General features: G+C 33.6%; 1 protein-coding gene across 2 annotated transcripts in view; it reads left to right on the top strand.

Moving 5' to 3' along the window:
- Positions 1–26,472, top strand: part of INTS6 (integrator complex subunit 6) — an 84,716-nt gene extending 58,244 nt beyond the window's left edge. For both annotated transcript variants that reach the window (XM_031961961.1, XM_031961962.1), the window contains 13 exons: positions 8,116–8,241; positions 8,918–9,072; positions 13,805–13,957; positions 14,075–14,207; positions 15,059–15,153; positions 17,255–17,365; positions 18,541–18,756; positions 19,347–19,473; positions 19,953–20,095; positions 21,096–21,330; positions 22,562–22,936; positions 24,290–24,383; positions 25,791–26,472. In XM_031961961.1, coding sequence (XP_031817821.1) covers positions 8,116–8,241; positions 8,918–9,072; positions 13,805–13,957; positions 14,075–14,207; positions 15,059–15,153; positions 17,255–17,365; positions 18,541–18,756; positions 19,347–19,473; positions 19,953–20,095; positions 21,096–21,330; positions 22,562–22,936; positions 24,290–24,383; positions 25,791–25,884 — 2,057 coding nt within the window. In that variant the 3' untranslated portion in view covers positions 25,885–26,472. The remainder of the gene's footprint in view (positions 1–8,115; positions 8,242–8,917; positions 9,073–13,804; positions 13,958–14,074; positions 14,208–15,058; positions 15,154–17,254; positions 17,366–18,540; positions 18,757–19,346; positions 19,474–19,952; positions 20,096–21,095; positions 21,331–22,561; positions 22,937–24,289; positions 24,384–25,790) is intronic.

The raw sequence follows: 26,472 nt of genomic DNA, 5'->3' as shown, positions 1-26,472 counted from the left end.
ATAGAATAACTAGTATGAGATTTATAATGTAAAGTTTTTAGACTGGTGGAAAGAACCTTGCATTGAGGTGAGAGGCCCTGCATTCACATACTATCTTTGATAAGTCCAGAGCACCATGACAAGTCATGTAGTTTTTCTGGTTTCAGTGTTTTCATTTATAAGATGAAGGGCTTGAATTAGATGCCTCTGAGTGTTTCTCTCCAGATCTAATCCTAGAAGCCCTAAAATGAAGTTCTATGTAAAGGGAGGCATTCTTTCCACAAAAGTTGAAAGCATTAAAGTTAAATTGAGTTGTAAGGAAGAACTTCTTGTAAAGATTGTTTATTGGACCCATTATTAAGGAGGATTGCAGAATACTTCTGTGAAAATATTTTAAGAATAGTAAATCCAAGGACATAACTGTGTAGATAAAAAAGGTGGGTAAAAATTTTTTTCAGTCTTAAAAATGAGACTACCTAATTACTAAGCTAAGTGGATATTAATAACTAATTTCAGGTCACAATAATCAGGAGATGTTTGCAAACGGTTTCAAAAATCATTTTGAGACATTCAGATGTAAAGTCAGGTATACTGGTATCACCTACATTGTTTTTCTAACCATGGGAGTCTTAAACTTTGTGGTAGGGGAAGAGGGAGGATGTTGAATGAATGAAAAAATATTTATGAAGAATTTACTTTACTCTGTTCTCATTTTGCCATGAGAGAAGATAAAACACAGGAATCTTCCTTTATAAATTAGACCTTAAGGCCCAGTAACCCTTAGCATATAGTATTATATTATCTTTAATATTTCATAAAACCATTTCAGTTTCTGTTGGTGAACATTTGATGATCCCAAGAACTTTGGTGACAAGTTTCCGGAAATAGTGTTTGGGGAAGAAGGTGGAGGGAAGTGGGATGGGGCTGATGGGATTTATGTAGCTATAGCTATTATTATTACCTTTCCTTAGCCTTTTTGTATTTTCTTTTGCATAACTCTCATTTCTCCTCAGTTTTTCCTTTTGAGTTCTTCCATGGCCAAAGATCAGTTCTTAGTCAATATTTATCTTGGAGTTTTGGATGTAGGAGCTTTGACTTTATCATCTTTTGAGTGTGTATTTTGATCTTCCTTGTCACCATAGTAGCTTTCTGTGGTCAGAATCTTTCTGCCTTGTTGAGTATTACTTGGCTTTTAACTCTTGGTTAAAGTAGAGATTTTTCCAAGGTAGAAGATCTCAGCTTCAGGGGTCTTGTGCAGCTGTTCTCAGAGATCCTTCTAGGGACCTGTACTGTGAGCCAGCATTGCTGCTAGATTTGAGTCCTGCCACATTGCCAGCAAAGAGGCCTTTCGGTCTCCTCTGACCAGCTGTTTCACGCCTCTTGCCACCCCCCCCCCCCCCCCCCCCCCCCCCCCCCCCCCCCCCCCCCCCCCCCCCCCCCCCCCCCCCCCCCCCCCCCCCCCCCCCCCCCCCTGTGTGCTGTGATCTCTGGAAGCTACCCCAGTATCTGGTGTTCCCATAGCTACTGCTGCTGTGGATTCAGTGACTCCCCCTCAATGGTGGACTGGGGCTTCCCTCCTCTACTATGCCAAACCTTTCCTTGGCCTCTGTGGGCTGGGAGGTCTAGAGACTGTTGCTTCTGCAGTCCAGATCAAGGCCCCCAGCCTGTTCCTGGTTTCCTGTGCCTGTTTGCACTCTGGACCCACCCCAATGTCCCCTTTGGCTGAAAAATTGTGCCATTCTGTTTTTTTGTGTGTGTTCTGATACTCTAAAATTTATTTGGAGTCATTATTTAAAGGTATTTGGAAGAATTTAGGGAAGTATTCAGCTGAGTCCCTGCCTTCACTCTGCCATCTTAGTTCCTCCCTGCCCAATTGTTGTATGTGCATATATTTTCAAGAATTGCATTTTATTTTTTTATTTTAATCTTGTATTATGCTGAGCCTTTTGCAGGCCTGACAGTTATTGAAACCTCAGGTCATAGAATTTAAAGCTTGAAGAAACCTTAGAGATTTTATAGTTCAATCTCTTCTTTTTAAAGATAATTAGATAACTGCTCATTGTGTTTCTAATATTACCTAAGATATACACAACTAACTTTTTAGTTTTTTTTTAATTTATTAGATTGAAAGATCCAAAGATTGTAATATGCCATGTATATAGTTTGAAATTTTCTGTATCTCTCTCACCTTTTTTTGCCCCCCCCCCCTTCCCATTCCTCTCCTATTCCCCTACTCTTCTTCCCCTCATCTCTCTCTCAGAATTAGAAATATTGTAGGAATATTTAGAGTGATGACTTTTAGTTTCTAATAAATTCAGGATTGTACATCTCAGTGATACAATTATAGAATGACAGAAGGAAGATTAAGGGTATCTACTCAATAAATGTCTCTTCCACTTAGGCAGCTAGCTGGCATACTGGGTAGAGTGTTGGGCCTGAAGTCAGGAAAATATATGAGATTCTATGGGGCCTCAAACACTTGGTAACTATTATGTTTTGGGGAGATGACTTATCTCTGCTTCAGTTTTCTCAATTGTGAAATGGAGATGATAATAAGACCTACCTCACAATCTTATAGTGAGCATCAAATGAGATAATATTTATATGGCTATTAGGACAGTATTATTACACAGACTCTTAATAGATGCCTGTTCCTACCCCTACTCCCTTCCCCTTTTCAGGCAATTCTGTATTAAAACAATTTTTGCTAAGTAGCTATCGCTTGCAAACCCTTCCCCCCCACCCCCCCTTTTTTAACTCCCCCCAAACAGATGAACCTACAACGTTCTCTGGTCTTGTATTTTAGTCTCTTAGGAAGTATAGAATGTTAAAAATTATTTGTAAAATTTAACATCTTTCTAGTTAATCTGACAGTAATGGGAATAGAGGAATGCTGCTCTTTGTCACTTTTTTATGTATGAGAAGGAAGGCCTAACCCTAACTTTAGCTAGGTTAGATAAATTCATTTTTTAACCCTTCATTGTTAGCTCATTTTAAAAACTAGAATTTTTGTTCTTTTGCTTTCCTGGTCTTAATTACAACACTACTCTAGAGTTTATATACCTTAGTGGGTCTTGTTTTACGCTATGTATTTATATTTATGTGTCTGCCCTTCTCTTGTGACTGGCATTACTTTGGATACTACAGAGCTATCATGAAACAAGTCACAGTGGAATAGTAAAGAGGCCTTCTGAGATTTCGGCAACATCTTTTAATGTCACCATAGTACACTGTTAATGTCACCATAGTAAGCTTGACCATAAGTGAGTGTTGCCAATATCTCCACTCACATTCTCCTATGTTAGGTAACAACAACTCCATCATTTTGAGTACTGTAGCTCAATTTTCAAATAAGTTTGGTTTTATGAAATTAATTTTATTAATTTGGGTTGTTTTCACCAGAACACTCAATGAACAAGGTACAGGTACAGATACCATTTCTAATCTACACTAGTGCTTGATTTATATTTTGTTCTCTAAGCAAAGGTGTCTGTTTCATTTTTGACTATAGTGTTGCTATTTTTCAAAATAACTTTTTACTAAAGGTCATATATATTAAATGCATAGATTATGACTACTTTGAGAACTTTAATATTAAGTCTTTCAACTAATATTGACTGCCTTTGTGAAAAGGACCCAAGCTCTATTGAATTTATAACAACAAAAAGATAAGGTTTTTAATTATTGCTTATTAGGTAGATTTTCAGATTCTTAGGCTTTTCAGGTTATGTTCTAGTAGTTTTACCCGGCAAATATCTACTTAAGAAATGCATATTAAAACCTTCCTTTTAGTGTTTATTATTTTACTTTTATATTGAGCTAAACTCCAAAATAAAGAGATTTTTCATCTATGTAGTGGAATACAAAAAAAGGATTGTATAGGAAACTCTTTTATTTCACATTACTTTAAAAATAATTTATTAAATTTTATCCATTATTTCCAAAACTGCCCTGCTTGCCTGTTATCTTAAACAGATACTTCTAAAAAATTTCAATGGTTCTTCACACACACACACACACACACACACACACACACTGTTTTATTTATGAAAAAACATGCGAATAGTTTTCATCATTCACCCTTGCAGAACCTTGTGTTCCAAACTTTTTTCCCTTCCTATACCCCTCACCACTCTCCTAGACAACAAGTAATCCAGTATAAATAAGTTTAACATGTACAATTCTTTTATACATATTTCCACAATTATGCTGTATAAGAAAAATCAGATCAGAAGGGAAAAAAATGAGAAAGAAAAAAAAGGAAACAACAAAAAGGTGATCCATGTTTAATTCCCATAGTCCTCTCTCTGGATGCAGATGGCTCTTTCCATCACAAGTCTATTAGTGGCTCTTTTTTTTTTTTTTTTTTTAAACTTTTTTTCCTCTTTTTTAATTTTTTTATCACTATTATTGTCCTTTAAATTCTTCCCTTTCACAGTAGAGAAGAAAAAGACAAACTTTGTAATATCATAAGCACAGTCAAAGTAAATCACATAATGGCCAAGTGAAAAAATGTTTTATTTCCTACTCCAAGAACAAACTTGGAATTTATCACTTCTCTAACATGTTGTAGCATGCTAGTCCTCTGGAGATGTAGATAGTCATTACTTTGATCACAGAGTACTTACAGTCTTTTAAAATTGTTTTGCTTTACAATATTGTTATTTTTCCTTTCTTCATTTTATTTTATATCACATCCTGCTTCTCAGGAGTCATTGAAATTATCTTTTTTTTTTTTTTTAAATCATTTCTTACAATACAGTATATTCCATTATTCAATTACCATAATTTGTTCAGCTATTTCATTTTTTTTAAACATTTATTTTAATTCCTAATTGAGTTCCTAATTTTAAATATCTGGTTCATCTGAATTCCCCCTTTTCACCATCTCTTCATATTTATATATTTATTATTGAGGATAGCTAGATGGCACAGTATGGTGGGCCTGGAGTCAGCAGGATAAGTTCAAATTGGGCACTTACTAGCAGTGTGATCCTGGGCCAGTCACTTTTTCCTGTTTGCCTCAGTTTCCTCATCTGTAAAATGAGCTGGAGAAGGAAATGGCAAACATTCTAGTAGCTTTGCCAAGAAAACTCCAGATGGGGTCATGAAGAATTGGACAGGAGAGATGACTGAACAATTCTCATGAATCTCAGTGATGGGTTGTAAATTACACTCTTTTGCTTCCTTTTTTCACCTTCTCTTCCCCCTTTAAAACCCTTAGAATTGAATCAGTTCACCTTTATATATCCCCCTTTGCTTATTTAACTCTCTAGACATTGAAAGCATTAAGTTTCTGAAGGGACCTTTTCTTCTCCCCATATTAGAATATTAGCCTTTCACCATCTTGTGAAGAAGCTAGATGGCCTAGTTCGTGGAGGAGTGACCTAGGATCAGGGGGATGAGTTCTGATCTGTCCTCAAACTTATTAGCTGTGTGACTGTGGACAAGTCATTTAACTGCTGTTGGCTTCAGTATCCTCATCTATAAAATAGGGATCATAATAATGATATCTACTTTCAAGAGTTGTGGGGATGAAATGATCTATTTGTAAAGTGCTGCAAAGTTTAAAAGTGCTATACTACTGCTGCCATTTATCTCATAGTTTTTTGTAAATGCTGGTCTTTTCCTCAAGAATACTTGAAAACCTCTTCCTTTTAAAAGTCAGAGTTTTTTTAATATTTAGTTTTAACAAGGTATGTTATTTTATTTTATTTTCATTGTAAGCCTCAATCTTGTTATAGTAGGTTCCTATGCTAACCCTTCCCTCTCCCACAGTAAGATGTGCTTCAGAGTGCTAAGGGTCTGGGCTGTCTTAGTCTTCGTACCTCCAATGAGCAGACTGGCCTCGGCTTCTTATAGTTTCTGTCTACTGGTCCCTTCTGAGATTCCCCAAACTTCCTACCTTGTTGGAAGTTTTTTTTTTTTTTTGGAAATGCTCTGTTCTCACTGACTGTAGATGGAAAAATTTGCAGGCTTACATGTATCTGGCCAGTCTGGAAGGTGGTTAAGTGAGGTCTGACTTTTCTGGAGGGTTAGCCCTCTCTTCTGTTGCTGGGTGCTTGTAGAACACATTTCAATGCAGTTTTGAAATGGATAACATCAAGTTATTATGGTTCCTTATTGGATTTCTTGATTGTTATATGATCTGCTCTGATATTTTAAGTTTTTCCTTGAACTACTAGGAATTATATCCAAAAACGTCTTGAAAATGCAAAAAGAGGAGTTTGTGATGGGGCTTATGTTTAAATATCTCAGTTGTGGCAAAAATCTGTCCACTCTCCCTGTTCCCCAAATGTGTGTGTATGTATATGTGTGTATATATGTGTGCAGCATGATAATTGTGGAAATCTGTATAGAAAAATCGTACTGGTTTAATATATACTGGATTACTTGCCATCTAGGAGAGGGGAAAAAAATTTGGAACACAAAAGTTTTGCAAGTGTGAATGTTGAAAATTATCTATGCATATGTTTTGAAAATAAACTTAAAAAAAACAAAATTAAATTTTAAAAAGCCCATTTAACATACAGTCTAAAAACTGGAAAGGACTTCTGAAGTGCCATGCCAATTTATATCTGCACAAGAAATTTATTTCTAACAAGTGGTCATTTGGTCTTGGCTGAAAAATCATCAATAAAGATAAAATGCATTTTTGGAGGGAGCGATTTGGAATAGTTGTTTAATGGCTTAAATATTTTTCCTTCCATTACATTTAAGTTAAAGGCTTAAAGTTAGCCAGGGAGCATAGTCGACAGAGTGCTGGTCCTAGAGTCACGAAGTCACCATGCTTTGTACGCTTACTGCATGCTTCTGGGCAAGTCACTTAACCTTGTCTGTGTCTTCAACTGTAAAATGAGTCTACTTCCCAGGTTTGTTGGGGTGAAGTACTCGCCAGTGCCTGGTACATTGTAAATATTTTGTAAAGGTTTATTTCCTTTGCCCATCCCAATCTGGCTCCTATTATGGTTTCATCATTGTAGTTCCTTGTGCTCCACAAGACTGAGGTCTGGATGTGCAAGGACTTAGAGGAAGCAGCATAAGGGAAAGAACACTTGGGTTTGAATCCCATTCATGTCATGTGCTCCCTTGGGTTTCCTAGGCATGTGATAGATGATTTCTGGGGTTCTTTCTTGCTCTAAATCTATGACCCTTTAACTAAATGGTGGACTTGAAATATAGATACCTGGGTTCAAATCCTGATTTTTTTTAATTTTTTTTTTTTACACTAAGTATATTATAGCTAGTCAGTAGCTGTGAGAGGCAGGTAGCCTGTTGGTGCTGGAGTTGGAGACAGACCAGGATTCAAATTCTGCCTCAGACTTTATTCTGCGACTCTTCCTGAGTCAACTAACTTCTTTGATCCTTAGGTTTCCTCATCTGTTAAATTGGAGATTGATATTTGTAGCACTTTCCTCAGAGTTCTTATGAGGATCAATTAACACATAATGTATAGAGAGAACTTTATAAATCCCAAAACATTATGTAGACAAGTTTTTATTGGCAGAAGTTTTTCTGTTATAGTTTCCTTATTTGAAAAAGAAGATAAATGGTTTCATCCTATATCTTTCCAGATTTTTGTAAGGAATACATTTTGTGTACCTTAAGATGTTATGTAATTGTTTTTAATTGATAGCTTTGATTTTTCCCCAGTGCTTTACGTGTGATTGACATGATAAATGATAAATTGAATTGAATATTCTTAGCTTTGGTTTACTTCAAGTTTTTGTTTGTTTATAATTCTAATTATCATGTAGCCATTATAGGAAATATATATGATGTTTGTAATGTCCAATAATATGTAATTTATGATAGGATTGTGGTGGGGAGAATTCACAGTTCCTGGTCCAAAAATTAAGTTAGAAAAAATTTCTAAAATGCATATTGTGTGAATAATGATGATTATTTATTAAATTTTTGAATAAAGTAAAATGAGTTTAAATTGATTGTTAGGAATATATGAAGAGGGGTGGTCATTTCATTCAGTTAGTATTAAATACCCTCTGTGCAGAGTAGGATGTTTGCCTCTGGGAAGGATGTAATTTAGAAAAATTCTCAATTAACAGCTCTTGATCTGTCTGGTAAAGGCAAGGACTTGGGTGCTTAACTAATTTCTGCCTTGCTTTTGTATTTTAGGCCGCTCATATTCTGTATGTTCTCCACGAATGCTTAATCAGTGTCTGGAGTCCTTGGTGCAAAAGGTGCAAAGTGGGGTTGTGATAAACTTTGAAAAAGCAGGACCAGATCCTTCCCCCATAGAAGGTACTGTAATTTCGTTGTAGAATTTTAAAGTAGACATTGTCAATTGTAAAATTAGAACTGAGAAATTATTTTAGAATGGCAAAATGCGAAAATGTTAAAACTTTAATGATGACCAAAAGAGTGTTTATATAAACTAGATAAGAAGGACCAACTTCTCCACAACCTACTTGTTATATTGACTGGAAAAATCCATTCATTTGTTTGGATTCAAAAGGTCAGAGATGAGCCTTGAACTATTAGATCTATTTCTTTACCTGTTGGCAACTTTCATCTGGACTCAGTCTCTTAAGATTATAAGCAAAAAAGATTTTTTTAGACTTTTTAAAAAAGCCATGAGTGGGTGAAGAGAGAACTCTACAGGCAAAATTTTACCTTTGTTTTCTTTGAGGCTTTAAAGGATCTATCTCAAGTCTGAAAGTTGTTAGTAGAAGTGATCTCTTAAAATAGGTGATAAGACGTTTTGCAGGTTTGATAACCACAGAATTTTAATGCTGTAGTATAGAATTTGAGCTATAAGAAGTAGTGTTCCACAGTTTAGTTTTAGTTGGTCTTGAGTATTTTATTACACAGTAACAAAAATTGTTTGGAGATTCATAGTTTGATTTTCCTATGTAAATTTATGTGTCAAAATTTAATCATAAATGCATTTTTTTTTTTTAATACTTTTTAACTACAGATGGACAGACAGAACTATCAAGACCTTTTGGATCTCAACCTTGGCACAGCTGTCATAAGCTTATTTACGTCAGACCAAACCCTAAAACTGGGGTTCCAATAGGTCACTGGCCTGTTCCAGAATCCTTTTGGCCAGATCAAAATTCTCCAACATTAGTAAGTGTTAGAAATAATGTAGTGAAGGAGCATGTGAAAATACTTCTCTTCTTGTTACATCATATTCATTTTAAAGGATAGGTGGTAAATACATGTAAATAAGACAAGTAAAAAGGTGTTCTCTTTTGAGGTGAAATGCATTCTAATAGAGGGGTATTTTAGAGGTCAAAGCTCTTTAAGGATAATTAGTATACCAAATTGTTCATTACGGAGTAATGGTAGAAAAGCATAATCTTTTTACTTTATAAACTAAAATTATGCTTAAAATTTTTATTTTTGACATCTGAATACATAACCACAAATGCAAAAATGTATGCTCCTTAGATCTGTATCTTAAACTTGATTTCAGTATTTCAGGTTATATTTCCCTTTATCCCCACTACAAGCTTTAGTTTATACAAAACCTGAGTGTGAGTTCACAATTAAGTAATGAAAATGAAGATAGTGTTGATAACCTGAAGGAACTCAACTTACTTTTGAATGCAAATTTTCATTCAAAAGTAAGTTGAGTTCCTTCATGATATCAATGAATGCAAATAAATATTTTCTAAAATTTCACCAAATCTCCATTAGAATATATTTCAGAAGTACTTAATGCAAACCTCCCCTCTGCAACACATAGAAAATACTTATTCAGGAATGGGGGACCTTGACTTCCTGAGGGAGAACATTGTGATTTTTTGTTCTCTCATTTTTAGGAAGGTTTCTAGACAATAAGATAGTTGTTTATATAAATAAAATTTTGCTTGCTTGTATTTATATGCATATGTATGTATGTAGATACAGGGCAGCTAGATGGCACAGTGGATAAGTGCCTGGCCTAGAGTCAGGAAGACTCATCTTCTTGAATCCAAATCTGGCCTCAGACACTTAGTAGCTATGTGACCCCGGACTAGTCACTTAACTGTATTCCATTATGTCATGCTAAGCAAAAGTGACTCCTTTTTAATCATTGTATGTAAATAACGAAGAATATTTGAATGAGAAGCTCCTCTTATTTTTCATGGTGTCACCTATTAGATAATTGGAAGTGAGAAATTCCCTGATTTAAAAGTTATACTTAGTGGAAAGATGCCATCATTTTCTTTACCACCCATTGTTTGTTTAACATAGTAGAACAAGGTGTCTTTATCAGGGAATAATGTATTAGTGGAATCGATATAGTGAAATAACTGCAGGAGTGGGAATTGGAGTCTGTTTCTCCCCTGTTTTTTCATTACTCACTTAACTCTGTAATTTTAAGCAAGTTCCCTTTCTGCTGGTTTTTCTGGGCTTAATTTTCTCATTTATAAAATCATAAGATTAGGTCATCCCTCCTATATCTTAACATTTTCTTTTCATATAACTCTGATATGTGAATTAAATAATTAAATCTTTGAATATGGAGGAACAGAATCATCATTTGGAACATTGTACAATCATTCTTAATGTTGGAAAGGATGTTAAAGTTCATCTAACCCAACCAAATCTACTTGATCCATTGTACTTATTATTACAGTGTCATTTAGCAAATGTTAGTGATAGTTATTAATAAGCAGCTTGAGGGAAAAAAAAATTGTGAGAAGAGTTGCCATAAGATTATGGAGTCGGTATCTATAAGATTGAGGATATCTCTCTGAAGAAAGCTTTAGTTGAACACCCTCTTTAAAAAAGAGGGGGGGAAGCAGACTTTAATACTTATTCTTTCTAATATTTTGAGATTAGTCCTCACTTCTGTGCTCGTCGTCTCCCTGGGGTGGGTTGCATTGATCATTATAAGAAAACAGGTGACTTCAGAATGTTTCCTTCTTTCTCTTGAGTGTTACATCGTCATTGTTAACATTTAAGCTTTCAAGTTTGTCTTTAAAAGGGAAGTCCCTCAGTTGCCCTTAATCATTTTATGCTAATTTTATGCTTCCTCTAGGACTTTTATGAATCCATTGCATTTTTTCCCCTGTGGTATAATAACCAGAAATACACGCACTATTGTATTTTTGGTTCATTACACTGTTTTACAAAATTATTCATAACTAGCATATTTGTTGAGTTCATATATAGAGTACAACAACAGGATTCCCTGAATGGTATCAAAGGCAGATCTGTGTTTAGGGAGTAGATAATCAAGGTCTTTGTGCTTAAGAAACAAATAATTTAATAAAATCATAAGTTGGGAGGTGTGATGGCCGCGTATTTTAAAATCAGCCGGAGTCAGGAGTTCAGGTTATGGGAAAATCGTCAATCTTTATTTTTAGCAGAGATGAAAGGTCGGAGGTAGAAGGGAATCGGCATTAGCAATGTCAGCAGCTGAGTCAAGAAGCTAGCTAGACCAGAACCCAGCCCCAATCTCCCCTAGTAGCTCTCTTCCTCTCTCCCTGCCTCTACCCACCAAAATCGTCATTTCCTATACAACACATCAGGACTTGCACAGAGAGTGGGTGGGGGCCATTCTTGTATATTAATATGTATATTAATAGAAAATAGATAAAGTATAAATTAATTATACGTATATATATAAAATGTGTTAATATATATTATGCATGTATATTAATATAGTCCACTTACTATTTAGCCTCACGTGCTTGGGATCTCAGTGCATCAACTCAAGCCTCAGCCTATTACAGGGAAGAGAGAAGGAAATCTTAAAAACTATCATACTCTCATTTTTAGATGAGGAAAACTGATTCATAGAAATAAATCACTGTGTCTAAGGTCACATAGAAAGTTAGTAGCACACCTCAGACCTAGAACCAATATTCTTGCAGATAAAACATGAACACAGATATCTATGAGTCAGTACCATAAATGGTATATAATGGGACACTAGAAGGGGGAGCACAGATGACTTCCATTGGAGCTGACTGTAAATCAAGTTATTTTTAAGCTGGGTCTTGAACTGCTATTTCCACAGGTAGAACTTTAAGAATTACAGTGTGGGCACACAGGTATGGAAAGAGAAGTGTTAATTGCTAGAAATGATGAGTCCAGTTTGGTGTAGGGTTCATAGGTTCATTTTGGTGTGATGGAGATAGTGGATTTATGGAAAAGTTAATATTGACCCAGCATGTGAAAGGAATTGACCCAGCATGTGAAAGGCTAACGTGTTTAGACTTTATTCAGTAGGTATTGGGAAGCTATATCTATATCTATTTTTGTTATTATTTTAGCTGGGAGGATTTTGTATGTTAATTATTGGGAGGAAGAGAAGGGGCCTGGAGGTTGGCAAGTTGTTAATGGTGGTCTGTAAACAAAGTAATGCAGGTGTGGCAGAAAGAAGGAATGGAAAGTTAGAACAGTATTTCAAAAGGTTTTATGGCAGTTGATACTTAAATCCAACGATCTAGGAAGAATCAAATCTTGAATAAAGAGTTCCAGGCTGAGGGACTAGGAGAATGATGATTCCATTAATGGAAGTGGGAGAGCCTAATCAGGTTGCTTTTAGAGTGTATGCTTCCTGTGTTCTCACATGCAGCATCCAGCTAGAGTTGTCCATAGGCAGTTAGTTGTGTGGAACTGTTATCTCAGGATAGCTTTTTGTCTTGGTTTTGTATTCCTGGAACCTAGCAGACCCTGCACATAGTAGAAACTTAATTAATGATAGTTGGATTGGGTTGAATATCACAGTCTAGAAATGAAGTGAAAGGAAGGGTAAAATTTAGGCTGTTAAGGAAAACTAAAGCAATGAAAATGTGTGTGTGTGTGTCTGTCTGTCTGTCAGTCAGTCAATGTGCATGTGGCTATACTGAAGGGGAAACGAAGTGAATCAAAGAAGTTGCAATAGGACTGCTGGTGAAAGTAATTGTGGAGTTAGATGTATTTACTGCCTTTGAGAATAATAGTCCCCATCTTAATTTCCATCGATCCTCAAAAATAGTAAAGTTAATGCTTTCTTGATCATTTCATGTTTTTTAATTGAAAGAGATTTCATGGGTTTGAAGACAATCTTTAAAAAAAAAATAAGATTATAAACAGCTCCTGTTTTCTACATAAGGCAATGTTTTGGATTTTTACTAGGAACAAATATTTAATAAACTAATAATTTTGGAAGAGCTGACACTTAGATACTGGTGTTGCCATTATAATAAATAGTAGGAATTTTGATTGTGATTTTCATTATTAACAGGAGGATATTTATTCCTTATAAAATAGCAGCTGATTTTTATTTACCACATTGTTGTCAAATTATATTTTAGTCTGTCATTAAGAAGTATATGTTTTATGTAATAACATAGTTATTATAGTCATCTTTATAACTAATTCTAGACAAATTATCTTGATTTCTTTAATAAAACTGTCTTAAGTATCCTTAAGGACGCGTCCTTCATTGTTTACTTCCTCCTCTGTCCCCATGTAACTTTTCTGTCCCCATGTAACTTTTTAAAAAGATTTTTCTATGAAATGCAAGTTTTTTCTTATTTTGGGATTTTTAAGGAACAGAGATTGATAATAGTGAAAGGAGAAAATGTTTGATACTAGAAAGGAATATTATCTTTATTCCTCTGGGTATGCAATTTAGCTGCATTATTAAATGTCATAAGTAAATTATAAGATTGGTTATAGATTTAGAGCTAGAAAGAACCTTTAATGGTTATTTGTTTCAACTCCATTATTTTATAGCTATATATAATATAATATATTAATTTATATATAAATATATATTTATAAAATATAGCATTTTTGTTCTTGATACATTTCCTTGAGAATGCTTGAGTTGTTTAAAGTATTTTGATGATGATAATTACATTTTTCTGTTTAGCCACCTCGGACATCACACCCTGTGGTGAAGTTTTCTTGTACTGACTGTGAACCAATGGTTATTGATAAACTGCCTTTTGACAAATATGAATTAGAACCCTCACCACTGACTCAGTTTATCCTGGAAAGGAAATCTCCTCAAACCTGTTGGCAGGTAAGCTAAACATTAAATACATAATAAATTTTAAAAATTAACTGATGAATTATTAATAGCAATAAATTCAATCAATGTTGATCAATTTTATCAAGTTTTTATGACTCTTTTTAACAGGTATATGTGAGCAATAGTGCAAAATATAGTGAACTTGGTCATCCTTTTGGTTACTTGAAAGCTAGTACAGCATTGAATTGTGTCAATTTGTTTGTGATGCCTTATAATTATCCAGTCCTCCTTCCTCTTTTAGGTAAGTAATATTTGTAAAACTTCCTGTACTTCAGTATATGAAAAAGTACTTTTTGAAAAACGAATTTTGAGAGTTTTTATTGATTTTTCTTCTGACATTAACAATCTGATCATTCTTTTGGAAATGTATACAGTCACTGAAAATGAGTTAATCAGAGGAAATTCAAAACAATTGATTGTATCTCTATAAAATGAAATGGTTTATATATATGTGTGTGTGTATAGGTGTGCTTTAATTTGAAAATGTTTTCTTTTACATGATTTTAACTGCCTTATTTTTCTCTGACAGATATTAAAAATCAAAGTTTTATTTGACCCCAAATAATGATAGTAAATATTTAGAATTGTTGGCTTATCTAGAATTGTTGGCTTATCTCTAATATTGATGCTAAACAGCACAACCATTAGAGCTGATCCCCTTCTTAGTCATCTCAGACGAAATAATGGTGGTTATAGCATTATTATCTATATATTCTGTGGCGAACCCTTTCCCTTTTATTGGTAACTTTTGGGATCCATTATATCTAGATCTTCAATATTTGGGTGATGTATTTTAATGGGTTTTCACTGCATTTTTGTAACCCTGTCTTTTTGCAATATTTCATTTAATAAAACTTAGCTTTATAGTTGCTTAGAATTTTTTCCCATATTTCAATCTGCATTTAAAATGTCTTTCTAAGATAAAAGACTAGAAATCAAGAATTTTATTGACTGATAACGGGTTCAGACTTATGTCTGGCTTAGCTTCTTAGAAATCTAAAGGTACATATTTTTAAAATAATAAATTTGGAAATGAATTTTTTATTTCTAAATACTTAATGGTAGTGGTATCTCTTTGTTATACATTTTTAGATGACTTGTTCAAGGTGCATAAAGCAAAGCCAACAATAAAATGGAGACAGTCATTTGAAAGTTATTTGAAGACCATGCCTCCCTACTATCTTGGGGTAAGATAATAAAGTTTTTTTTTAAGATTTTAATGGAGAGCCAATTACATAATAAATGATTTGTTTTATAATAAAAGTTTTATGTTTAAGATTAGCATTTTAAGATTAGATGACCATTGTATAGTAATTTCAAAGGAAAGTATTTAGAAATTTATAGTGAATTGATATAGTAGATTTGGGGTCAAGGTGCCTGGGTTCAATTTCAGCTTATGCTTATTAACTACGCTCCCATGCATGGATATGTTGCTGAACTCTGAGCCTCAGAATTTGGCCCACTTTCTCTAGTGAGAAAAGCTAGTTGGCTAATCCACCATTTCTGAGGTGAATGTGTGTGTCTTCATAAAGTAGACTATATTTGCATAAAATTGCCTTGGTTACCTAGAAAATTTCATGCGAGGATTGGTGAGATGAGAATGGAAGCCAAAAAGTTGAATTTGGTTACCTGAGTAGAATAAACTTGAATTCTTCCTAGCTGTAATTCTGTTATTGATAATTTTAGATATGTTGAAGTTATACTTAAATGAACACCAATATAAAATATTAAAAATTTTATCAGGGCTTTGAAAATGAGTGTTGGAGCTGCTCAGTGGCCTATAAAAATTAGAAAATTTAAGCATGTCATATTCAAAGTAAATATGGGCATTCCACTGATCCTTCTTTGGAATAGCATATAGTCGTTTATTTATATTGAACATATATTTCACAAAACCTTGAGTAACTTTTCAAGTGAGTGGTTCAAATAAGTTTTATTTGGGTTATTTGAAACATAAATGAAGGTAATTCCACTCTAAAACTTTAGTTGATGTAGCAAACTCAAAAATTGTTAACATTAAAAACATTGCTAAATATCATTTTAAAACGATAACCAGAATTCTGCTATGTAATGCCAAGATTTTATGAAGTTCACCTATTCTGATGCCACTTTGCCTTTTCTTCTGGTAATACTTCCTAGTGAAATGAGAATTTTTTTTTTTTTAATTTAATAGCCTTTTATTTACAAGTTATATGCATGGATAACTTTACAGCATTAACAATTGCCAAACCTCTTGTTCCAATTTTTCACCTCTTACCTCCCACCCCCTCCCCCAGATGGCAGGATGACCAATAGATGTTAAATGTATTAAAATATAAATTAGATACGCAATAAGTATACGTGACCAAACTGTTATTTTGCTGTACAAAAAGAATCAGACTTTGAAATATTGTACAATTAGCTTGTGAAGGAAATCAAAAATGCAGGTGTGCATAAATATAGGGATTGGGAATTCAATGTAATGGTTTTTAGTCATCTCTCAGAGTTCTTTCTCTGGGTGTAGCTGGTTCAGTTCATTACTGCTCCATTGGAAATGATTTAGTTGATCTCGTTGCTGAGGATGGCCTGGTCCATCAGAACTGGTCATCATATAGTATTGTTGTTGAAGTATATAATGATCTCCTGGTCCTGCTCATGAAATGAGAATTTGTAACTTAGAATGTCCAGCAGTGGCAGGGCCCTTAGAGTGCATCTGGGCCATTGTTTAGAGTTGTAGAGAAGTTGTGGCTTGATCAAAGTCACAAATGTAGGATTACGTGACAGAATTGGTATTTGAAACCAAGTTCTCTGTGTCCTGAACCAACATAATTTTGACCTTGGAAAGAAGCTGTGGGAGATTTTAGTCTATCCTGATAATGCCATAGACCCGGCAGACACTTCCATTTCCACCATATCTCTATAGCAACAACTGGGATTGGGCTGCATATTGTTGTAGGATTGTTGTAGGATTCCTGTAGGATTTATTCATAAGTGAATAAAGATAGGAGTTTCTATTCCCCTAAATATAGAATAATTTGAAAGGGTGGCCTTTAATGTGATGGTATCTTTTGTCTTCAGTAGTTAAGCCTTTTACATAGTTAAACCTGATTATTTTATCTCCTTTTATTAATGCTACCATAGTTTTATTTTCTTGATTATTGTAATATGTGAGAGATTAAAAGTGACTGCTTTATGTTTTCAGACATGATTTTTTTCCTCAAAAGTTTTTTTTTTTTTTAATATTTTAATAAATCAAGTTAGGTTTGAATATTGAATACCGATTTCTTTCTTTCTTTTTTTCCTTCTTAGCCCTTGAAGAAAGCTGTTAGAATGATGGGAGCACCTAACCTTATAGCAGACAGTGTGGAATATGGACTTAGTTATAGTGTCATTTCATACCTCAAAAAATTGAGTCAACAGGTAATGTTACTAAATAGAAGAATCATTAGATAGGAAACTATTTTGGACTAGGAATTAAAACTGAATAAGAGTAGAGCCAGTCTTACTGGTTTCAGATAGCTCGGCTTCATATAAATTCAGTTATCATTAGAGTGACTCAGTATCCTCAAGTACCCCCCCAGTATCTAAGTATCCCCAATTTGTATTAAAAATTTTTCATATTTAAGTAATTTAAAAATCTATAAGAAAATGAGAAGTTGTCATTCATAAGTATTAGATAAGATGATGTACATGTGGTCTATTTGCACTGAATTTATAGTCTTATTTTAAAGTTTTATAATTATTTCTGAGCTAACAATTTCATGCTAGTTTCTTTGATGTGAACATTGCATGTTTAATTTGAGGTTTTTGTTGGAATTTTTTGTTTCTTTTTATTTGAAGTAATGTTCTCATTTTCTTTTGCATATATTAAAATGTATTGATTTTCTTTTTCATTTTTTGAAGTAACAATAAAATAAATTCTATCACAATGGCCATAATTCAAAGTAAATGAAGATACTGTGTCAGTTAAGTCAACAAATGTTTTATTTTTGCCAAATTATTATTGTGTGCTATGAAATATAGTACATCTTTAGGATTTATGCAGCTGGAAACTAGACATTTCCCTTTGGAAATTGGCTTTTGACTATAAAATGCTGATGGACTACTAGGAAAAATCAAAGTTCCTTGTTTAATGCTTTTTTTCCCTCCCTCTAATAATCTTTATAATAACTATATGACTCTGATGTTTGGCAAATGATTAAAAATTTCATTGTGTAGGACAAGAAGTCATGTTGGGTAAATGTTGGTGAAATTTTTGTCCCTCCTCATCACTCATAAGTATTATGTATAGTTCAGTGACATTTTATAAATCCTATAGTATAGTAGCTGTTTTTCATGGAAGTCTTAAGAAATAAAACAATTGTGTAGTGAATTCAGCTCTTCTATGTGAAATTTTACCTTGCTCAGATGACTTAGAATTGTGTTAATACATAACCATGTGAATGAGATTTTTGTTTCTTATATATGAGTTTTCATAGTATATCACATTTTTATTGAGTCTTTTACTAAGCTTTAAAATTTATTTTTTTTATTTTTATAATCTGATTAAAATGTGTAGAATATATCATGTCAATTTCTATTTATTTTGAATTAAGGCCAAAATAGAATCTGATAGAGTCATCGGATCTGTAGGCAAAAAAGTAGTGCAGGAAACTGGAATTAAGGTCCGAAGCCGATCACACAATCTGTCAATGGCATATAGGAAAGATTTTCAACATCTGCTACAGGGAATTAATGAGGAAGTTCCTCACAGACTTCTAGACCTCAACATGAAGGAATACACTGGGTTCCAAGTTGCTTTGCTGAATAAGGTAATTGTTGTACATAACAGTACCACCTCAAATATGCTCCTTTGTTATTGAATACAATAAACTCTGTTATCTGATGTTCTGCCTATCAGAACTTTGTTACCAGCACTTCCACATGTTTACAGTACAGTAATTATTGTTATTCATACAATATTCATACATATTCAGACCTGAGGCACTGTACAGTTTTGAAATATTTTCAGTTATCAAAGATTAATATCATTTGTCTTTGAAATAATTTATTCTGATTCTTTGAAAATTGCTAATTCATAAATACCATAGAGCTCCATTAACTATTTCATAAAATGTAGAAATTGAAAAGACCTTAAACATACTATTAATAAGGCCTCTGATCAGTAGTCACCCAGGATCAGCTTAAGTGGTTCCAGTGGTAGAAATTTACTACTTTAGACAACCCATTGCATTATTGTGTAGCTCTTATCAGAACACTGTTCCCCTTTTTTTCAGGCTAAACTGGTTAAGTAGAATGTTCTGTTCTCTAACCATTTCCCAGATAAGAGAGTTTACTGTATTTCCTATTAACTTTATGGAAGTATTGATTTAAATTTTCTCTCTTACAATTTTAATCTTAGGATTTGAAGCCACAGACCTTTAGAAATGCTTATGATATACCCAGGCGAAATCTTTTGGATCACTTAACAAGGATGAGATCTAATCTTTTGAAGACAACCCGAAAATATCTTAAAGGTCAAGATGAAGGTTAGATGGCTGATTAATTATTTGTTTTTCCTTTGTGGTTCATACAAACATGATATCATTACTATAAAGCTTATGTGATGTTATAATAAAAACCTTTTATAGGAAGTTCTAACCATAGATCCCAGGGCATTCTCTACTTTTTACTAAATGACATTTGTTTCTAAAATGTTGTGTGTTTGTTTCTTGTTTCTAAAAAGTTGTGTGAATGTAAGGTAGTGAACATGGATTTTCATAGTAGGATTTCTAATTGGACTTAGGTCTGTACCAGTGAATATTTACCAGAATATTCAGGTATTCTGAAAACCCTGAGTAATATTGCTATAATAGACATTATCACAACATATTTTACATTTTGAAGACTATTTCCACACTAATAATTTCACATGGAATTTATTCTGATGATAGTTTGGTAACTGATTATATATGCAGTCTGATGAAATTGATTTAGCAGAATTTTCTTTTGGTTCTATTTTGTTTAGATCAAGTGCACAGTGTTCCTATAGCACAAATGGGGAATTACCAAGAGTACCTCAAGCAGATACCTTCTCCTCTTAGAGAACTTGATCCTGACCAGCCTCGTAGGCTACATACATTTGGGAACCCCTTTAAGCTAGACAAAAAGGTAACTTTTAAAAGTCTTTCTTTTTTAATATAATTGGGAGCCATTTTAAAAAGCAAATTTAAGTATAATTTCAAAAAACTAATTTCTGGAACATGAACCAAAATGTTAACTTTTTATTATAGAAATTAAAATGCCAATAGTAATGAAACTTGATAGTAATGCATATCTTAAAAGTCGGGCAGAATAAAAATTTGATTTGATTATCCTTATTCACTTCCTTTTCAATAAAAGGAACCAGGGTTTAGCATAGGCAAAATCTGATAATGAAGATCTTTTTGTTTAAAAGAAGAAAAACCTCATACAGACCACTATATAGTGTACTCACTACTAATCACTACATTTCATCATGAAGTGAAAACCCCACTTCTGCCTCCTATCCCCCAATAGTTTTTCTTTAAAAACTAAGAAGCCATGTGTATTCCATGTTTTTTTTTTGTATGAATTCTTTCAGTAAATAGGAATTCTTTATGTTTTTCCAGGAATAAATCAACTTCAATACCATTATGGTACATTTTCTCTGATATTTGTTTTAAATAGTCATTTAGGACATTATTTGTTTTGTATTCTTCAGTTTTCTTTGATTGCTTCTTAGTACTTCCACATAAATTTAAATATATATATATATATAATACTTTTTTGCATTTCTCATTTCCTTTTATAGCATTTTGTCCATACTGGAGTAATGTTCTCTAAAGCTTATGAAGATTTGAGTATTTCTAAGTAATATATTGAGAATTATTTGCATCCATTGTCTTAAACTAAAAGTGAATTTAAAGGAATTCAGCTTTCCATCTTGTACATATCTCAGTTTGTTCACCTGGGGACTAAAATAAGAGTTTTTTTTTTTTTCTCATTGGGTTATTGAATATGCAGTAGTATGTGGTCTTTTAGGTGCATAATGTATGTTTTTAATTGGAACCTTGATTTTTCTAAGTGTGATCTTTTAAAAATTGTGCAATATTCTTGTTTAATAAGAATATGTTATTGGTTTTACTCACAGGGTATGATGATAGATGAAGCAGATGAATTTGTATCTGGACCTCAGAATAAACACAAACGACCTGGAGAACCAAATATGCAAGGGATCCCCAAAAGACGTCGTTGTATGTCTCCACTTCTAAGAGGAAGGCAGCAGAATCCTCCAATTGCAAACAATCATATTGGAGGAAAAGGGCCTCCTGTACCTACTGCACAAGCACAGCCAGATCTTATTAAGCCTCTTCCTCTTCACAAAAGTTTGTTATACTTTTTTTTCCCTTTTTGATTCTTCTTCAGTTATTTTTATTATATAATCAGATACAGTCATTTTGATTAGGCGCCAGATACTTCTAAAGATGATTTTTATTTGTTTCAATGTGCACTTTTTTCATTTCCTCAGAGTAAAATTTACTAAGCACTTGGATATTCATGCCATTGTTTTTGGGACTTTGACAATTTCAAAATGTCATTTGTGACTTGTAAATTTATCAAATTAAAAATGTGACAATTTCTAAAGCTTATACAGAAGAAAAAGTGATTCTTGTAGGAAAAGATAGTGTGGTATAGTTTCAATTTGCTAAATTATCATCATAGATTTAAAATAATAATAATGATATCTAACATTAATGTATCACTTAAAGGTTTGCAATGCATTTTGCACTTACTATCTCATTGTAGCTTTCTTTACCTTTGAGGTAAGAGCTTTAGAGATGAGAACATCTGAACAAAGAAATGACATATTTAACAGACCTAGATCGTCACTAATATGTTCATGAGGCAAGAGTTAAAATCAAATCTGCTTGACTCCAGGTCCAGCATTTTATTTATTAGTTCACAGAGCAATATTATCTGGAATCAGATGGTGTATGTGGTGGCATAGAGTCTGTTAAATCAGAATTCAAGTTACAAATTATGAGGTGACAGTGACCTCAGAGTCCATTTCTTCCGAACCCTTTGTTTTATAGAGGAAGAATCTGAAGTTGAGACAACTCAAGGAATTTGCCTCAGAGTCAGGCAGAAGAGCAGAGCTCAGGTTCCCATTTGGGGATGCTACGCCTTCTTTCTTTCCAAGCCTTCTAATATCACCTCTTGTTTTCAAATTGTAATATCTGGTTAAGTCTAATTGTTCTTTCTTAGCATGCCCCAGGTAGATCCCGGGGACAGAATGAGAGAGACAGGGTATGGCATAGCCCCCTGCGTAAGGGGGATGCCGTCAGTAAATATATATTCATTCCACTGAGCACAGAACTAAGTATAAAAACAAATTATGTGGTTGTTTCTCTTTCATATGAAGTGACTGACCAACCATATCTAAAAGGTACAGTGCCTGCTCATGTGTGTAGGCACACAACCTGTTGGCTGCTTTGTCATTGTGTAAGGATAGTTTGCCATGCTTAGGCGATGATCTTATAGTCTCTGACTAAATACTTCTCATTTGGCCTTGTCTTTATGACCTCTCATGACCTCTCTTCTCATCTTTGTTTTTAGCTTCAGAAACCACTAATGAGATGGCAGTGGATGATGTGGTTGAGAATCATGTTGCAGACCAACTGTCATCAGACATTGCGTCAAATGCAATGGATTCTGAGTTTTCACCACCCTCTTCTCCAGTCAGTTTATTGGAGCGACCAACCAATCATACAGAGGCTCTTGGCCATGATCATTTAGGAACTAATGACCTTACTGTGGGTGGATTTTTAGAAAATCATGAGGAACCAAGAGATAAAGAACAATGTGCTGAGGATAACATACCAGCATCTTCACTTAACAAGGGGAAAAAGTTGATGCATTGCAGAAGCCACGAGGAGGTCAACATTGAATTAAAAGCACAAATAATGAAGGAAATTCGAAAGCCAGGAAGAAGTATGTGCTAGTACAGATATACCTCAGATGTGATGGAGTTTTATATGACCATAGAGGGCTATAATCTAATTGTGACACAGATCTAAATCTATCTCAGTACTGAACAACTTTAGAGCTTAAATGACTTTGATTGCATTTTCAGTTTCATTTTGAATGCAGAGTCACCTCTCCAGGAATTGAAATTCTTCTCCCAAATTACAGGTGTAATAATAGCAAAATTGTGATTTTTGCATTGTATATTTTTTTATTTCAGTCAGTGAGCAGCAAGCATTTATTTGAAGGTTACCTGTACCTAAGATAATGCTTTATGTGCTTGTTGGCTGTATTAAGGCCAAGGTCCTGTATTACTTAAATCTTTTTCTCCCATCTCATAGTGCTATATACATATTGTAGACATTTAATAAATGTCTTTTGAAGTTGAATACCATGATTAAGCATAACCATAGGGATGTGAACAGTGTTTTAGCTTAAAAACAGTTGTGTGGGGAGAGGAAGTGGTATTTATTGCATGCCTTCTTTATGCCAGGCACTGTGCTATGCGCTTTGCAATTATTATCTTATTTAATCCTCTTGACAACTCTGAGAGGTAGTTGAAATTATGGTCCCTAACTTACAGTTGAGGATATTGAGGCAAAGAGGTTAAATGACCTTACTCAGGTTCACGCAGTCCAGTAGATATTTGAGATGTCAGTTTTGAACTTGCGTCTTTTTGAATCAATGCCCAGTTCTTTATCCACTACATCAAAGTACGTAGATATTTAATAGAAATTATTGTAACTTTAAATTCACCATAGTTAACTTATTCACTCATTCTATAAACATTTATTGAATATCTGCTATTTGTAAAAGGTTGGGAGGTAACAAAAAATGTATGCAATTTCTTGCCCTCAAGAAACTTATAATCTAGTCCATCATTTGAAATACCTTAAATCTTTACACATAAAGCTTCAAAATCCATTCTCTACCCTCTCTCACAAACACTCAAGTTTACTTAAAAATTTTTTTTCTTAACAGTTGAGAAATACTTGAGTAAAGAAATTATTTGTATCTTGTTATAGTTGGACATATACAGATGTCTACAAAATTGATGGTTTTAGACCCATTACTGTAGGAGCCATCTCAAAATATTAATATTATATAAATTACTTTCTTCTTGTGCACATTTATTTTCCTTAGCAATACATGTATAGTGTGCATTATGAATTATAAATCAAAGTGTTAACATTTTTATCTTCATATTTTAGTATGTCATTTCTTTGTAAAACAAGCACCTACAAAAGATAATTTAGCAAATGGTTACCTACATGAAACCCACTTAGTGAAATGCTGCTTTTCTTTTTTCTTTTTTTTAAGAATATGAAAGAATCTTCACATTACTGAAACATGTTCAAGGCAGTTTGCAAACAAGACTAATATTTTTACAGAATGTTATTAAAGAAGCATCAAGGTATGTGATCTGGGAACAACAAAACTGTCAAACAAAATGACTGGTCTAGCTTATATAATTCTATAGAGGATTGTCTTTGACATTTGCATATGCATTCTACATATACTCCCATATATGGGCATCTTTTTTGTTTAATAAAATTTTACCAGTTAAAAGAAAATATTTAAAGTCCCCAGAAACCGTGGAATAAATGCTTTTATATATAAGCAGACTTTGAAGAATTTCGACTATTTCATCTCTTCCAGTCTGTGTTTTGTTATCTTTTGTTTCTTCAACTTTTGATTTTTCTTATTTATTGTAATTAAATAAGCATAAATGCTGCTGATGAAATAAGACATTGAATGGGATGTATTTATAGGTGAGAACTCCCTGTCACAATTAAGTGGACTAATGTAGGTCAGCCAGAATTTTAGCTGTACCACAAGTGTAAAAACTATGATGAATCTAGATCAGATTATTGCGATTGATATAGTTATATGAATTAAGTTGACTTTTAATTTTTGAAATGGTTGCATTTTCAATCTGAAAGGAATCTTGGCAACCTCTGTACTACTCAGATAATGATGTAAGTGAAAAAAGAGCATCTTTTTGTTGGAAGATAGCTTATTTATAGAGTGAGGGCCATAGTACTGGAAGCAGAAGTCCAAGAGACTTGGACTCTGGTCCCAGCTCTCTCTTTGTGATCTTGGCCAAGTTTCTTCACTTTTTCTTCATCTGAAAATGAGGAAGCTGGTCCTGGAATCTGTGCTGGACTTGGAGCTGAAGTATTTCCATTTGCTTTTTTGATTCTTAATACTCCGCACTCCCTTTGAGGCATCTGGCAGTTAATAGAATCTCACTCGGCCTTATTTTTCCTCATCTACAGATGAGATGAGATGATTCCTTACAGCAGCTGTGATCCCAGACTTGTAGATCATTTAAGATGAAGATGATAATGAGTCCCTTATGGTTTGGAAGATTTGAATTTATTGCAATTTGATCTAATTATGTTAACCTTGCCAGTTTTAGAACGGTTTTTTTCCCCCCCCTGTATTTAATTGTACTAATGCTCATTTCATTTTTTCTTACCCTTATGTCCATGCTTTGTGTATGTTCGCATCATTGACGTATGCCAAGAAGATTGTTGTTTCAGTCATTATTTTGGGCCCCTATTTTATGTGATATTCTTAGAAATAATATTTATATAAATTTATTTGGTTTTTATTAAAATTGGCCTCCAGGTTTAAATGATTATTTGGTCATTGCAAAGCATGATATCTTTATAGTAGTTTGTCACATTTGTTTTTATACTCATGTCTCTGAAGTCCCTAAGATAAGCCATTTTGAAAAATATTTTTCTACTTGTAGTGTCGTACTCTTTATCCTCTTTTAATTAAGTGGTGTTTTGTTTTGTTTTTCCTCACACAGGTTTAAAAAGCGAATGCTAATAGAGCAATTGGAGGGCTTCTTGGAAGAAATTCATCGCAGATCAAATCAGATAAATCATATTAATAGCAATTAAGAAGAAACTAGAATGTGGCCGCCTCTTTTCCCTCCCTCCCCCCCAAACACAAAGTAAAACTATGACTGAAGGAGTACACTGCTGTGATCTTTGCATTCGTTTTTGACAAGCACTGTTGGCTATTTGAAATACTAAAAGCAGCAAGTCTACAGATCCTGTTTTCGTCATTTTACAGTGACCTTTCTTCATTTTGGTTTATTTTTGTAATGTGAAAAGTATCACTCAAGAACATTTTTATTTAACAAACTAAAACAAAAAAATCCCATAGAAATTCTTGCTTGTCATTGACTCTTGCGTGTCAATTTCCCTCAGGTTCTATTTTCTTAATCCAACCTTCAAAATTGTCACCTCTGTTAAGGTTGAATTTTGCCAAAAAAGGAAAAAAAAGAAAAAAAGAAAAGAAAAAAAGACAAAAAAAGAAAAAAGTTACTTTGTAATTTTTTGGGGAAAAAGCACATACATAAAAACAAGGTAATGTTTTGTATATACAGTTATTTTGGATATATTATTGTAAGTTGTACAAATGTATTTTGAAGAATATTTAAGAAAAGCACTTTTGTTATTCCATCAATAAATGCTCTATTTTAA

This window comes from Sarcophilus harrisii, chromosome 3, assembly GCF_902635505.1.
Source record: "Sarcophilus harrisii chromosome 3, mSarHar1.11, whole genome shotgun sequence".
Classification (NCBI taxonomy): domain Eukaryota; kingdom Metazoa; phylum Chordata; class Mammalia; order Dasyuromorphia; family Dasyuridae; genus Sarcophilus; species Sarcophilus harrisii.
Note: the sequence above shows the minus strand (reverse complement) of the source record. Positions and strands in the feature narration are given on the sequence as shown.